The sequence below is a fragment of the Electrona antarctica genome (assembly GCF_951216825.1).
Source record: "Electrona antarctica genome assembly, chromosome: 17".
Lineage (NCBI taxonomy): Eukaryota > Metazoa > Chordata > Actinopteri > Myctophiformes > Myctophidae > Electrona > Electrona antarctica.
The window spans coordinates 669,197-687,072 of record NC_136798.1 but is presented as its reverse complement, the minus strand read 5'-3'; the positions used below and the strand labels follow the sequence as shown (position 1 = coordinate 687,072).

General features: G+C 51.3%; 1 protein-coding gene across 1 annotated transcript; it reads left to right on the top strand.

The window, feature by feature from the left end:
• Positions 1-575: 575 nt before the first annotated feature.
• Positions 576-17,296, top strand: LOC306940553 (pyrin-like; the record flags this gene model as incomplete). The annotated part of the gene is made up of 2 exons (XM_079525649.1): positions 576-718; positions 16,339-17,296. The coding sequence occupies 2 exons, from the start codon at positions 576-578 to the stop codon at positions 17,294-17,296; spliced, it is 1,101 nt and encodes a 366-aa protein (XP_079381775.1).
• Positions 17,297-17,876: the final 580 nt, after the last annotated feature.

The following is a 17,876-nucleotide window of genomic DNA, read 5'->3' as shown; positions in this document are numbered from 1 at the left end:
GCCTTACATTTATACAGATAAAATGAACTAAACTATAGCAGCATGCTTATTTGTTGCGCGGGTATCACACACACACAGCGACTTGGTGTGAGCTTGTAGATCAGATATTTTCAGTGCATGCGCACGGCAACACCGTATACCGTGTGCAACTAAGCATGAATAAGTACAGCTTTATCACATCTGGGCGGGAACCCCTTTTGGTGTTTTAAAGCGTTATGTTACACTTTAGCTATTGAAAAATAGCAGATCTACAAGCTCATAGCGCGGCACCGAGTGCCGCGCTATGAGCTTGTAGGTCTGCTATTTTTTAAAAATCGTGAAAATGTGCCTCAGATCTTTGAATATATATTATTACAGAGTGAACATTTTAACTCAAATCTTTGCTTCTGGGGGGAGGTCCCTGGAACAACATATTTTCAGATGGGGGGGCGGAGGCTTATTACATATAATTGTTGGGGTCCTTGACATGAAATATTGAGCACCACTGATACAGAAACATGAGGTTTTTCAGAAAACTGTCAGGATTTAGAAGACATTTCTTAAATGTCGACGTCGGGCCTAAATGGGTTAAAGAAATGTGTCTGAAAAGCATCTCGCTGACGCTCTGTGTCAAACGGTGCCCTGCAGCAGCGCTGCACCACATCGCAGCAGCGCTGCACCACATCGCAGCAGCGCTGCACCACATCGCAGCAGCGCTGCACCACATCGCAGCAGCTTCGTTGGCTGAAATTGCACCGAGACTTTCCTTTGAATCTTATTTAAAGATCAGTGCAGGGTGTGTTGGGACTTTGTGTTCATCAGCGCTTGGCCTTGGCCTGCCTCGAACCGCAGCCACGTGCACGCCACCACCACCACATGACCGCAATATGAGCCACGTGCACGCCACCACCACATGACTGCAATATGAGCCACGTGCACGGCACCACCACATGACCGCAATATGAGCCACGTGCACGCCACCACCACATGACTGCAATATGAGCCACGCGCACGGCACCACCACATGACCGCAATATGAGCCACGTGCACGCCACCACCACATGACAGCAATAAGAGCCACGTGCACGCCACCACCACATGACAGCAATAAGAGCCACGTGCACGCCACCACCACATGACTGCAATAAGAGCCACGTGCACGCCACCACCACATGACCGCAATAAGAGCCACGTGCACGGCACCACCACATGACCGCAATATGAGCCACGTGCACGCCACCACCACATGACTGCAATAAGAGCCACGTGCACGGTACCACCACATGACTGCAATATGAGCCACGTGCACGCCACCACCACATGACCGCAATATGAGCCACGTGCACGGCACCACCACATGACCGCAATATGAGCCACGTGCACGCCACCACCACATGACCGCAATAAGAGCCACGTGCACGCCACCACCACATGACCGCAATATGCAGCCACGTGCACGGCACCACCACATGACCGCAATATGAGCCACGTGCACGCCACCACCACATGACCGCAATATGAGCCACGTGCACGGTACCACCACATGACCGCAATATGAGCCACGTGCACGCCACCACCACATGACCGCAATATGAGCCACGTGCACGCCACCACCACATGACCGCAATATGAGCCACGTGCACGCCACCACCACATGACTGCAATATGAGCCACGTGCACGCCACCACCACATGACCAGCAATATGAGCCACGTGCACGGCACCACCACATGACTGCAATATGCAGCCACGTGCACGCCACCACCACATGACTGCAATATGCAGCCACGTGCACGCCACCACCACATGACAGCAATAAGAGCCACGTGCACGCCACCACCACATGACAGCAATAAGAGCCACGTGCACGCCACCACCACCACATGACCGCAATATGAGCCACGTGCACGGCACCACCACATGACTGCAATATGAGCCACGTGCACGCCACCACCACATGACTGCAATATGCAGCCACGTGCACGGCACCACCACATGACAGCAATAAGAGCCACGTGCACGCCACCACCACATGACTGCAATATGAGCCACGTGCACGCCACCACCACATGACTGCAATATGAGCCACGTGCACGGCACCACCACATGACAGCAATATGAGCCACGTGCACGCCACCACCACATGACCGCAATATGCAGCCACGTGCACGCCACCACCACATGACCGCAATATGAGCCACGTGCACGCCACCACCACATGACCGCAATATGAGCCACGTGCACGCCACCACCACATGACCAGCAATATGAGCCACGTGCACGCCACCACCACATGACCAGCAATATGAGCCACGTGCACGCCACCACCACATGACCAGCAATATGAGCCACGTGCACGCCACCACCACATGACAGCAATAAGAGCCACGTGCATGCCACCACCACATGACTGCAATATGAGCCACGTGCACGCCACCACCACATGACCAGCAATATGAGCCACGTGCACGGCACCACCACCACATGACCGCAAAAAGAGCCACGTGCACGCCACCACCACCACATGACTGCAATAAGAGCCACGTGCACGGCACCACCACATGACTGCAATAAGAGCCACGTGCACGGCACCACCACATGACCGCAATATGAGCCACGTGCACGGCACCACCACATGACCGCAATATGAGCCACGTGCACGGCACCACCACATGACAGCAATATGAGCCACGTGCACGCCACCACCACATGACCGCAATATGAGCCACGTGCACGGCACCACCACATGACTGCAATAAGAGCCACGTGCACGGCACCACCACATGACCGCAATATGAGCCACGTGCACGGCACCACCACATGACCGCAATATGAGCCACGTGCACGGCACCACCACATGACTGCAATATGCAGCCACGTGCACGCCACCACCACATGACAGCAATAAGAGCCACGTGCACGCCACCACCACATGACCGCAATATGAGCCACGTGCACGGCACCACCACATGACCAGCAATATGAGCCACGTGCACGCCACCACCACATGACCAGCAATATGAGCCACGTGCACGGCACCACCACATGACTGCAATATGAGCCACGTGCACGGCACCACCACATGACTGCAATATGAGCCACGTGCACGCCACCACCACATGACTGCAATATGAGCCACGTGCACGCCACCACCACCACATTACTGCAATATGCAGCCACGTGCACGCCGCCACCACATGACCGCAATATGAGCCACGTGCACGCCACCACCACATGACCGCAATATGAGCCACGTGCACGGCACCACCACATGACCAGCAATATGAGCCACGTCCACGCCACCACCACATGACCGCAATATGCAGCCACGTGCACGCCACCACCACATGACCGCAATATGAGCCACGTGCACGGCACCACCACATGACCAGCAATATGAGCCACGTGCACGCCACCACCACATGACTGCAATATGAGCCACGTGCACGCCACCACCACATGACTGCAATAAGAGCCACGTGCACGGTACCAACACATGACCGCAATAAGAGCCACGTGCACGCCACCACCACATGACTGCAATAAGAGCCACGTGCACGCCACCACCACATGACTGCAATATGCAGCCACGTGCACGCCACCACCACCACATGACTGCAATATGCAGCCACGTGCACGCCACCACCACCACATGACTGCAATATGCAGCCACGTGCACGCCACCACCACATGACCAGCAATATGCAGCCACGTGCACGCCACCACCACATGACTGCAATATGCAGCCACGTGCACGCCACCACCACCACCACATGACTGCAATATGCAGCCACGTGCACGGCACCACCACATGACTGCAATATGAGCCACGTGCACGCCACCACCACATGACTGCAATATGAGCCACGTGCACGCCACCACCACATGACTGCAATAAGAGCCACGTGCACGGTACCACCACATGACCGCAATATGAGCCACGTGCACGCCACCACCACATGACTGCAATATGAGCCACGTGCACGCCACCACCACATGACTGCAATATGCAGCCACGTGCACGGCACCACCACATGACTGCAATATGAGCCACGTGCACGCCACCACCACATGACCGCAATAAGAGCCACGTGCACGCCACCACCACCACATGACCGCAATATGAGCCACGTGCACGCCACCACCACATGACCGCAATATGCAGCCACGTGCACGCCACCACCACATGACCGCAATATGAGCCACGTGCACGGTACCACCACATGACCGCAATATGAGCCACGTGCACGCCACCACCACATGACCGCAATATGAGCCACGTGCACGGTACCACCACATGACCGCAATATGAGCCACGTGCACGCCACCACCACATGACTGCAATATGAGCCACGTGCACGCCACCACCACATGACCGCAATATGAGCCACGCGCACGGCACCACCACATGACTGCAATATGAGCCACGTGCACGCCACCACCACATGACTGCAATATGAGCCACGTGCACGCCACCACCACATGACCGCAATATGAGCCACGTGCACGCCACCACCACATGACTGCAATATGAGCCACGCGCACGGCACCACCACATGACTGCAATATGAGCCACGTGCACGCCACCACCACATGACTGCAATATGAGCCACGTGCACGCCACCACCACATGACTGCAATATGAGCTACGTGCACGGCACCACCACATGACTGCAATATGAGCCACGTGCACGGTACCACCACCACATGACTGCAATATGCAGCCACGTGCACGGTACCACCACCACATGACTGCAATATGCAGCCACGTGCACGCCACCACCACATGACCGCAATAAGAGCCACGTGCACGGCACCACCACATGACCGCAATATGAGCCACGTGCACGCCACCACCACATGACCGCAATAAAAGCCACGTGCACGCCACCACCACATGACTGCAATATGAGCCACGTGCACGCCACCACCACATGACCGCAATATGAGCCACGTGCACGCCACCACCACATGACTGCAATATGAGCCACGTGCACGCCACCACCACATGACCGCAATAAGAGCCACGTGCACGCCACCACCACATGACTGCAATATGCAGCCACGTGCACGGCACCACCACATGACCAGCAATATGCAGCCACGTGCACGGCACCACCACATGACTGCAATATGCAGCCACGTGCACGCCACCACCACATGACTGCAATATGCAGCCACGTGCACGCCACCACCACCACATGACTGCAATATGCAGCCACGTGCACGCCACCACCACATGACTGCAATATGAGCCACGTGCACGCCACCACCACATGACTGCAATATGAGCCACGTGCACGGCACCACCACATGACCGCAATATGAGCCACGCGCACGCCACCACCACATGACTGCAATATGCAGCCACGTGCACGCCACCACCACCACATGACTGCAATATGCAGCCACGTGCACGGCACCACCACATGACTGCAATATGCAGCCACGTGCACGGCACCACCACATGACTGCAATATGCAGCCACGTGCACGGCACCACCACATGACCGCAATATGAGCCACGTGCACGCCACCACCACCACATGACTGCAATATGCAGCCACGTGCACGCCACCTCCACCACATGACTGCAATATGCAGCCACGTGCACGCCACCACCACCACATGACTGCAATATGCAGCCACGTGCACGCCACCACCACCACATGACTGCAATATGCAGCCACGTGCACGGCACCACCACCACATGACTGCAATAAGAGCCACGTGCACGCCACCACCACCACCACATGACTGCAATAAGAGCCACGTGCACGGTACCAACACATGACCGCAATAAGAGCCACGTGCACGCCACCACCACATGACTGCAATATGCAGCCACGTGCACGCCACCACCACCACATGACTGCAATATGCAGCCACGTGCACGCCACCACCACATGACCAGCAATATGCAGCCACGTGCACGCCACCACCACATGACTGCAATATGAGCCACGTGCACGCCACCACCACATGACCAGCAATATGCAGCCACGTGCACGTCACCACCACATGACTGCAATATGCAGCCACGTGCACGGCACCACCACATGACTGCAATATGAGCCACGTGCACGCCACCACCACATGACTGCAATAAGAGCCACGTGCACGCCACCACCACATGACTGCAATAAGAGCCATGTGCACGCCACCACCACATGACCAGCAATATGCAGCCACGTGCACGCCACCACCACATGACTGCAATATGCAGCCACGTGCACGGCACCACCACATGACTGCAATATGAGCCACGTGCACGCCACCACCACATGACTGCAATAAGAGCCACGTGCACGCCACCACCACATGACTGCAATAAGAGCCACGTGCACGCCACCACCACATGACTGCAATAAGAGCCACGTGCACGCCACCACCACATGACTGCAATAAGAGCCACGTGCACGCCACCACCACATGACTGCAATATGCAGCCATGTGCACGCCACCACCACCACCACATGACTGCAATAAGAGCCACGTGCACACCACCACCACATGACTGCAATATGCAGCCACGTGCACGCCACCACCACCACATGACTGCAATAAGAGCCATGTGCACGCCACCACCACATGACTGCAATATGCAGCCACGTGCACGCCACCACCACCACATGACTGCAATATGCAGCCACGTGCACGCCACCACCACCACATGACTGCAATATGCAGCCACGTGCACGCCACCACCACCACATGACTGCAATAAGAGCCACGTGCACGCCACCACCACCACATGACTGCAATAAGAGCCATGTGCACGCCACCACCACCACATGACTGCAATAAGAGCCACGTGCACGCCACCACCACCACATGACTGCAATAAGAGCCACGTGCACGCCACCACCACATGACTGCAATAAGAGCCATGTGCACGCCACCACCACCACATGACTGCAATAAGAGCCATGTGCACGCCACCACCACCACATGACTGCAATAAGAGCCACGTGCACGCCACCACCACCACATGACTGCAATAAGAGCCACGTGCACGCCACCACCACATGACTGCAATAAGAGCCACGTGCACGCCACCACCACATGACTGCAATATGCAGCCATGTGCACGCCACCACCACCACATGACTGCAATAAGAGCCACGTGCACGCCACCACCACCACATGACTGCAATAAGAGCCACGTGCACGCCACCACCACATGACTGCAATATGCAGCCACGTGCACGCCACCACCACCACATGACTGCAATAAGAGCCACGTGCACGCCACCACCACATGAACGCAATATGGATAACATGTCCTACAGTATATCCATTCCGAGATCTGGAAAGGATCTGAGTCGGAGTGGTAAAAATTGGACTTATTTCCTAAATTGGACGTGCGTGTTTGCGTTCATGTGCGTGCGTGTGTGCATGCGCGCGTGCGCGCGTGCGTGCATTTGGCATGGCTCACTGAAAACCTGATTTATGTGGTGTTTCAGACTTGCCAGTCATCAGCCTTCCTCTCCCTCCCTCCCTACTCCCTCCCTCCCTACTCCCTCCATCCCTACTCCCTCCCTCCCTGCTCCCTCCCTCCCTACTCGCTCCCTCCCTGCTCCCTCCCTCCCTACTCGCTCCCTCCCTGCTCCCTCCCTCCCTACTCCCTCCCTCCCTACTCCCTCCCTCCCTGCTCCCTCCCTCCCTACTCCCTCCATCCCTACTCCCTCCCTCCCTACTCCCTACTGCCTCGTCCTAAATCCTAATCTTTCATCTCTCGCCTCCCATTGTCCTCGTTAGCCTCCGACCGTTAGCCTCCTCTTTGTCACTCCATCCTGTTTTGGCCACACCCCTCTGCCCTCGCTCTCTTTTGATACTTTTTCTCTCTCTCTCTCTCTGCTGTACATCAGAGAGAGAGAGAGAGAGAGAGAGAGAGAGAGAGAGAGAGAGAGAGAGAGAGATGTAGGGCCTCTATTCCTCTCTCTCTCTTTCTCTGTCAATTCAATTCAAAGGAGCTTTATTGGCATGAAAAAAATACGTTTTACATTGCCAAAGCAAAGTGGAACAAAACAATCAAGATATGTACAAATAAATAATAGGAAAGGTGTAAACAGAAGCTGTGTTACCCTAACACAATTACTGGGTAATACTATCCTGTGAAACTATAAAAAGATTTTCTGGCAGAGATACTTATACATCCATATGAGAGGTTAGCTTGTATATACTTTTGAAAGTTGTCTCTCTCTGTCCTGTGTGTGCGATTTATACTGTGCGTGTGTGCGTGCGTGCGTGCGTGCGTTGCGTGCTTTGGTTTGTGCGTGTATTTGGCCACACAGGTTTTTTTACTAGTTCTTCATAGGAAAGAGCAAACCTTCAAATAAGGAATAAGGAATAACAAACAAACGGCATTATTTATATGCATATGAGTTATGCATGTATGCTAATACAGAGATGTTTTTGCAGTGGAGTCGCATGATTTATTGCAGAAGTACGGCTCTTCTTCTCAGATGGCCAAAGTTATACAGAGAACGTTCTGGTAACTTAGTTGTGAAACTTCCGAGATCTGTGTTAGCCTTCGTTCGCTGTAACATTCAAACCTCCGAGATTTGTGTTAGCCTTCGTTCGCTGTAACATTAAAACCACTGTCTACCAGACAGTGGCCTTGTGGTTAGAGTGTCCGCCCTGAAACTGGGAGGTCGGGGTTCGATCCCCGGCCGGGTCATACCAAAGACTGTAAAATGGGACCCATACAGTGCCTCCCTGCTTGGCACTCAGCATCAATGGGTTGCATTGGGGGGGTCAAATCTACTAATCAAATGATTCCCGAGCGTGGCACGGCTGCAGCTCACCACTCCTTGGCTCACCGCTCCAAGAGATGGGTCAAATGCGGAGAACAAATTTCACTGCGGTAACGTGTGTGACAAATCGTACGACTTTGACTTTTCGACTTGTCTACAACAGCAGGCTACTGAGGCAGCATATAGATAGTTATATAGATATATAGTTAAATGAAAGTTGCTACTAGTACTTGTACGTAAATCTCCTTTCTGTCATTATATATTTTTTTTAAATAAATTTTTATCCCACGATTTTGTAACCCATTTTTCACCCCTGTGTCAATTATCTAATGTGATCCTGGGCTCTACACACCCTCCGCCAACCTAGTCCCCATATATGGGGGACATGGGGAGAGCAACGGACTTGAACTCATGCTTCCTTCATGCCTGAGTGTCCAAGTTGCTCCTTTACACCTGACAGGGGGGAGTTTCCCTGGTTGGACGTAGCGCGTGGAAGGAACACGTTATTCCAACCAGTTCCTTTCCCCTCCATCAGGCGCCCCGGCTGGCCAGGGGGAGGCAGTTTAGAGACCAGGATTAATGCATGTTTTTTGTGAGGGTACCTACCCTAGGGGACACGGGGAGAACATGTGAGGGTACCTACCCTAGGGGACACGGGGAGAACATGTGAGGGTATCTACCCTAGGGGACACGGGGAGAACATGTGAGGGTACCTACCCTAGGGGACACGGGGAGAACATGTGAGGGTACCTACCCTAGGGGACACGGGGAGAACATGTGAGGGTATCTACCCTAGGGGACACGGGGAGAACATGTGAGGGTACCTACCCTAGGGGACACGGGGAGAACATGTGAGGGTATCTACCCTAGGGGACACGGGGAGAACATGTGAGGGTACCTACCCTAGGGGACACGGGGAGAACATGTGAGGGTATCTACCCTAGGGGACACGGGGAAAACATGTGAGGGTATCTACCCTAGGGGAAACGGGGAGAACATGCAAACTCCACACAGAAAGGCCCTTTCGCCAACCCCGCCTGTCATTATAAATGGAATAGTCTCAACAGAAACAGCTCCTTAGTAACTCACACTGACCGTTGAGAAAAGCATGATGTCTTATACACAGCGACGTGTAGAGAGTGAGAGAGAGGCGGGGGCTGAAATCCCGTAAGAGGGCACTTTTGGATGAAAATAGCAAAAATAGCAGATCTACAAGCTCACAAGACGTCGACGCGTTGAGAGCTTGTAGATCAGCTATTTTTGGGGGCGCAAACCATGCAGCACTCTTTAGCTATATAGCGGAGATGCGGTGTGTAACGACATGGATTTCTAAACAAATTTGTTCAACGCAAAATACTTTTAGGAAGTCCAAAGATATCCACACCCCCATTTCCACCCCCCAGGGGCCATCTGTCGATATAGTTGATAACTTTAAATTCCTGGGCATACACAACATCACAGACACATTCACATGGTCACTCAACACCGAGTACATCCTCAAGAAGGCGCAGCAGCGACTGTACTTTCTGAGGCGCCTTAAAAAATGTGGCCTACTGTATAAGTACAAAAGGACTAGTGAACTTGTACAGTTGTATAATTTGAAAGTGTCTTAACTGGCTGTATCACAGTGTGGTACGGTAACACGACCGCTCAGGACTGCAACATGTTGCAGAGGACCGTTAAAACAGCAGCTAAAATCATCGGCAGCACAGAACTACCCAGCCTCCACAACATCTACACCACTCGCTGTACGAAAAAAAGCCCACAACATCATTAAAGACACCAGCCATCCCGCAAATACCCTGTTCAAACCACTCCCTTCCAAAAAACTCTACCAGAGCATCAAATCTCGTACCAACCCGTCTCAGTAACAGTTTCTTCCCCCAGGCAGTCAGGCTGCTGGACAGCTGACCTTGAACTGTATTGCACTGTCACTTCACTTTGCACTTTGTGTTTGTGTTCTTCTTTGCACTATAGATGTTTGTTTTTTGTCCTGTGTCTATAAGACTGAGAGTGCTGCAGGGCTGCCATATGTGGCCATCATCATAATGTTTTTTTCCTATAGCTGATTTGGTGTATAAGCAGGAGCTGGAAAGTCTATTTGAAGTCCTTAACCCCTTTTGGGAGGGAACCACTTTTGGTGTTAGCATTATGTTATGCTTTAGCTATTGAAAAATAGCAGATCTACAAGCTCATAGCGCGCCACCGAGTGGCGCGCTACGAGCTTGTAGGTTTGCTATTTTTGAAAAATCGAAGAACGACTGACATAGAAACATAGTTTTTTCAGAAAACTGTCAGGATGTGGAAGACATTTTTAGAATCTGATCTCAGGTCAGAATGGGTTAAAACTTACTGTATATTATGATTCAATCTATTAGTTGAGCTGTGTGAAGTACAGTATGCTTTGTAAAAGAAATAAAAAGAAGAAGAAATGAAGGTCTCCTTTCGGAGTGGAGTCTTCATTTCTGCACCATTAAGGACAAGCACACACACACACACACACACACACACACACACACACACACACACACACACACACACACACACACACACACACACACACACACACACACACACACACACACACACACACACACATACACACAGGTTCTCCATCAAGGCTGCATATAGCCACTGGCTCTACTACTAACACACGTCTCCATAAGAAGAAATGAGATGGGGATGCATGGAGGGGGGGGGGGGTGGGGGAGAGAGAGAGAGAGAGAGAGAGAGAGAGAGAGAGAGAGGGAGAGGGGGAGAGGGGGAGAGGGGGAGAGAGGGAGAGGGGGAGAGGGGGAGAGAGAGAGGGGGAGAGGGAGAGGGGGAGAGGGGGAGAGGGGGAGAGAGAGAGAGAGAGAGAGAGGGAGAGGGAGAGGGAGAGAGAGAGAGAGAGAGGGAGGGAGGGAGGGAGGGAGGGAGGGAGGGAGAGAGAACCGACTTCCATTATGTATACCCCAACAACTTCAATTAAGCATGTGAGCAGGAAAGTCAATATGGCGACTGATGACGCAACCGCACCCATCATTCCTCATATGGTACTGACTGTCTGTCTGGGCACGCACGCACGCACGCACGCACGCACGCACGTACACACGCACGTACAGGCACACACACACACGTGCAGGCACACACACACACACGTGCACGCACGCACGCACGTGCAGGCACACACACACACGTGCACGCACGCACGCGGTCACAGTATAAATCACTCCATTGAAAAGCAGGAGTGCAGCTCTTGATATTGTGGTGCGTTTCTGCGCCTCCACATCTCGGCTCCCATTCATCAATGATGAGTAATGATCGCTCTATGATGGGGAGGAAAAAACACACAGGTGGGGAGGATTGGGGGAGGTTAGACTCTATCGATGTTTGGTTATATCAATACGCTCTGATTGGATGGCTCGGGGTCAGGTGTGACAGCGCCGCCGTAGGCTATACATGGGCAACTGGCGGCCCGGGGGCCACATGCGGCCCCCACCTTCACTTAATGTGGCCCTCAGGTTAATATCAACTGGCGGCCCGGGGGCCACATGCGGCCCCCACCTTCACTTAATGTGGCCCTCAGGTTAATATCAACTGGCGGCCGGGGGCCACATGCGGCCCCCACCTTCACTTAATGTGGCCCTCAGGTTAATATCAACTGGCGGCCGGGGGCCACATGCGGCCCCCACCTTCACTTAACGCGGCCCGCATGTTAATATCAACTGACGGATCGGGGGCCACATGCGGCCCCCACCTTCACTTAACGCGTCCCGCATGTTAATATCAACTGGCGGCCCGGGGGCCACATGCGGCCCCCACCTTCACTTAACGCGTCCCGCATGTTAATATCAACTGGCGGCCCGGGGGCCACATGCGGCCCCCACCTTCACTTAACGCGGCCCGCAGGTTAATATCAACTGACGGATCGGGGGCCACATGCGGCCCCCACCTTCACTTAACGCGGCCCGCATGTTAATATCAACTGGCGGCCCGGGGGCCACATGCGGCCCCCACCTTCACTTAATGCGGCCCGCAGGTTATAATACTGATATATTTACTGATTTGCAAACATGACCCGCTTTAATTACTTCAGTCTAAATTAGTAGCTTAATGACTAGTATTAAAATGTTATAGTCTGTATTTCATTTAGTTCATAAAGTTCTGTCAATTCCAATTCGATTCCAATTCGAAAATAGCAAAAAATAATTCAGGATTTCAATTCAAATATAGCAAAAATAGCTGATCTTTTTGCTATGACAGTAATATGCAAAGTAGCCCTCTGGAGTGAGTGTGGAAATATTAGTGGCCGTCTCCATCGTCAAAGCGCGGAACGTGTTCCTTCCACGCGCTACGTCCAACCAGGGAAACTCCCCCCTGTCAGGTGTAAAGGAGCGACTTGGACACTCAGGCATGAAGGAAGCATGAGTTCAAGTCCGTTGCTCTCCCCAGGTTGGCGGAGGGTGTGTAGAGCCCAGGATCACATTAGATATTGACTACAGGAGTGAAAAATGGCTTACAAAAATCGTGGGATAAAAATTAAGTTTAAAAAAAGAAGTTGGGGGACGGCCCCATAAGGCATGTGCGCGCACAGACACATGCATGTGCATTTGCGTGCACGTGCGCAACGCGTGCATAGACACGCACTGCAGTATACAACATGCAGACGTGAACCTATGTAGAAACACAGTGTTTACCATGTTTAATTGGATCCATAAAAGTAAATGGCAAGTCAAAAAACATATACTGTATCTTTTGCCCAAAAAATAATTGTAGGCATGAGAGAAGTGGGGGGAATGTCACTATAATGTTCTGCTATAGTTGTATGTCATCTTATGCTGTAGGTATGAATCGTGTATAGTTGTACGTCATCTTATGCTGTAGGTATGAATCGTGTATAGTTGTACGTCATCTTATGCTGTAGGTATGAATCGTGTATAGTTGTACGTCATCTTATGCTGTAGGTATGAATCGTGCCTTGATGTAATATCTTATGCTGTAGGTATGAATCGTGCCTTGATGTAATATCTTATGCTGTAGGTATGAATCGTGCCTTGATGTAATATCTTATGCTGTAGGTATGAATCGTGCCTTGATGTAATATCTTATGCTGTCGGTATGAATCGTGCCTTGATGTAATATCTTATGCTGTCGGTATGAATCGTGCCTTGATGTAATATCTTATGCTGTAGGTATGAATCGTGCCTTGATGTAATATCTTATGCTGTCGGTATCAATCGTGCCATGATGTAATATCTTATGCTGTAGGTATGAATCGTGCCATGATGTAATATCTTATGCTGTAGGTATGAATCGTGCCTTGATGTAATATCTTTTATTTACGCATTGATCTGAACGAGAGGACAAACAACACGAGACAGAGAGAGAACTAGAAGCTCTACACGCATTGCTTATCAAAGTCATCAGCAACTTGACATGATATCCTGTGTGTGTGTGTGTGTGTGTGTGTGTGTGTGTGTGTGTGTGTGTGTGTGTGTGTGTGTGTGTGTGTGTGTGTGTGTGTGTGTGTGTGTGTGTGTGTGTGTGTGTGTGTGCGCGTGCGTGCGTGCGACTGTGTGCGCGTGCGTCAGCTACCTTTGTAGCATTCAATAATTCAGCAGCAGGAAGGCAGATGCTGTCCTGTGTGTGTGTGTGTGTGTGTGTGTGTGTGTGTGTGTGTGTGTGTGTGTGTGTGTGTGTGTGTCAGTAGCAGGAAGGCAGACGCTGTCGCGTCTCGGATTTCCTGGCGAATGTCATGTCGTGTGTGTGTGTGTGTGTGTGTGTGTGTGTGTGTGTGTGTGTGTGTGTGTGTGTGTGTGTGTGTGTGTGTGTGTGTGTGTGTGTGTGTGTGTGTGTGTGTGTGTGTGTGTGTGTGTGTGTGTGTGTGGTGAATGTCATGTCATGTGCCGTCACTGTGGCAAGAGGTGACAGGGAGGGGGGGCTAGGGGCGAGGGGGGGGGGGGGGGTGACAGCATCCTGCCTGTCTGTTCTCTTCACCTCCTTCTGGGTCAGACAGACAGACAGACAGACAGACAGACAGACATAGAGAGAGAGACAGACATAGAGAGAGAGACAGACAGAGAGAGAGACATAGAGAGAGAGACATAGAGAGAGAGACAGACATAGAGAGAGAGACACTGTAAAGCCCATAGACTCCAATGCATTCATTAATGCTTAATATTTAGTACTCGCCGATACCGAGTACCGATACGAGTACTTTATTTATTTTTGTTGAGTAACCACTTGTTTTACCCCCTTTTTCTCATATGCAGATGGATCTCCGATCTACACTTATGTATGTAATGTATGCTTGTAGATCGGCTGTTTTTGGGTGATCTGCTGCAGTGTTGGGTCAGACTTGCTCCCGTTGCATTCCTTCAGCCTATAGTGTCAAATGGATGTTTTGGTACTCGGGTCAAAGTATCGGGGGCCGGTTCCGAGTACCGAGTACTTGAGGGTGGTATCGGCCCGAGTAACCGATACCAGTATCGATATCGGAACAACTCTATACAACATTGTCAACTGTTTCACAACTTCAGCTCACGAGATGCATGCTGTGAGCTTTGCTATTTTCACTAGTTTTGCACATCGCCAATTTTATTAAAACGTTGCGCGCCGAATGCATACGACAGTGCAACCATCAGCAGATCACTGCACGACACTGCGCAAAAAACATGGAATACGGATGTGTATATTACAGGAAACTCCCGCATTGTACCATCACAATGTATATTACCGTATATTAGCTGTATATGCCCGCTAAACTTGAGGTTTACGGGCATTGTGCAATGCATTGTTGATCCCGGACACAGAGGATAGCCTGAACATTGTCTATAGACTATCCAATGGAATATATGTTCACACTAGGCTCCTCTCTATCTCTCTCTCTCTCTCTCTCTCTCTCTCTCTCTCTCTCTCTTTCTCCGCCGCCACTCATATTGACACATTTGGCACAGACTTCATGCCATGCTCAGCCTCCCTCTCACAGGCCCGGCGTTCAGCCAATCAGCCAATCAGACAGACAGACAGACAGACAGACAGACAGACAGACAGACAGAAAATGCACAGACACAAAAACAATGCCCCTCAAAAATGACCAAGAGGCTTTTTGGGGGACCTTTGTCACTGTGGAACTCCATATTTGGTCATGGCTGCATGTCGTCATGTTTGATGAGGTCAGGTTTCAGTCGGCTTGACCTAAAAGCTGATTCCACAGAGTGTGAGGAGCATTAGTCAAAGAGAAGAGAGAGAGACAGACCATTAGATCACACATAGAAAGATAAACCCTTACAGCTTAATATTCTGCTGTAATCACATCATAAACATTATTGGATTGTAAAGACAGACATCACTGGTTGAAGACACCCCGTGACCACTAGTTTACGAAACCTATAAGAGACCAAACGCATCTATCAATACTTTTGTTTCTGAAATGGTTCGTCCGTTCAGGAATCATGAGTGGAAAGAAGAATATGAAGCGAAGACAGAGGCTGAAATCCAGACGATGATCCAGGAGAGACGAGTGAAGATTCAGGAGGTCAAACGCTCAGTAGAGCTCAGCAGGAAAGATGCAGACACAGTGATAGCAGGCAGTGTGCAGGTCTTCACTGCTCTGATCAGCTGTATTGAGAGAATCCAGGCTGAGCTCATCGATGTGATCGAAGAGAAGCAGAAAACAACAGATAAACAGGCTGAAGGCTTCATCAAAGATCTGAAAAATGAAATCACTCAGTTAGAGAAGAGAATCTCTGAGCTGAAGCAGAACTCACGCTCTGAAGACCACCTCCAACTCCTCCAGAACTTCACATCCATCAACACCCCTCCACCCACCAAGGACTGGACAAAGGTCAATGTCCATCAGTCTTCACATGTGGACACTGTGAGGACAGCTGTGTCTCAGCTGGAGAAGACACTCAGTGAAGAGATGGAGAAGCTCTGTGATGTTGAGCTGAGGATGATCAAGAGATATGCAGTGAATGTGACTCTAGACCCTGATACAGCACATCCCTGCCTCATCCTGTCTGACGATGGAAAACAAGTGTATGATGGAAACATACGGAAGAATCTCACAGACAACAAAGAGAGATTCTCACATTGGGTCTGTGTCTTAGGAAAACAAGGCTTCTCCTTAGGAAGGTTTTACTACGAGGTTCAGGTTAAAAGGAAGACTGAGTGGGATCTAGGAGTGGTCAGAGAGTCCATCAACAGGAAGGGAGACCTCACAGCGACCTGCAACAACGGTTACTGGACTATACGGTTGAGGAATGGAAATGAGTACAAGGCTCGTGCTGACCCTCCTGTCCTCCTCCCTGTAAGAGAGAAGGTCCAGACAGTGGGAGTGTTTGTGGATTATGAGGAGGGTCTGGTCTCCTTTTATGACGTGGAGGCCAGAGTTCACCTCTACTCTTTCACTGGCTGCAGCTTCACTGATAAACTATATCCATTATTCAGTCCATGTCTTAATAACGGTGGTAGAAACTCTGCTCCTCTGATCATCTCTCCTGTCAACATGGTGAGGGAGGATGTCCCCTCCAAGTTCAAAAAGACTAAAAACAAATATAGCTGTAAGCAGCGATAAGATGGGGGTCAAGCCATAAAGCAATAAAGCACTAAATACAAATGTATATAGAGAGGCGTGATGTCATGCTCTGACAAATTAGGTTGGAGATGAACGTCACTGTTTTGCTATGCGCTCATTGGCTGAAGCGATTGTCTGTCAACTCTGTACTTCGCATGCATTAGCAGGGTCCAGACTCCAGCCAACCATGCATTAGCAGGGTGGAGACGCCAGCCAACCATTTATTAGCAGGGTCCAGACTCCAGACAACCATGCATTAGCAGACTCCACACATCCAACCATGCATTAGCAGGGTGGAGACTCCAGCCAACCATGCATTAGCAGGGTCCAGACTCCAGCCAACCATGCATTAGCAGGGTCCAGACTCCAGCCAACCATGCATTAGCAGGGTCCAGACTCCAGCCAACCATGCATTAGCAGGGTCCAGACTACAGCCAACCATGCATTAGCAGGGTCCACACATCCAACCATGCATTAGCAGACTCCACACATCCAACCATGCATTAGCAGGGTCCAAACTCCATCCAACCATGCATTAGCAGGGTCCAAACTTCATCCAACCATGCATTAGCAGGGTCCA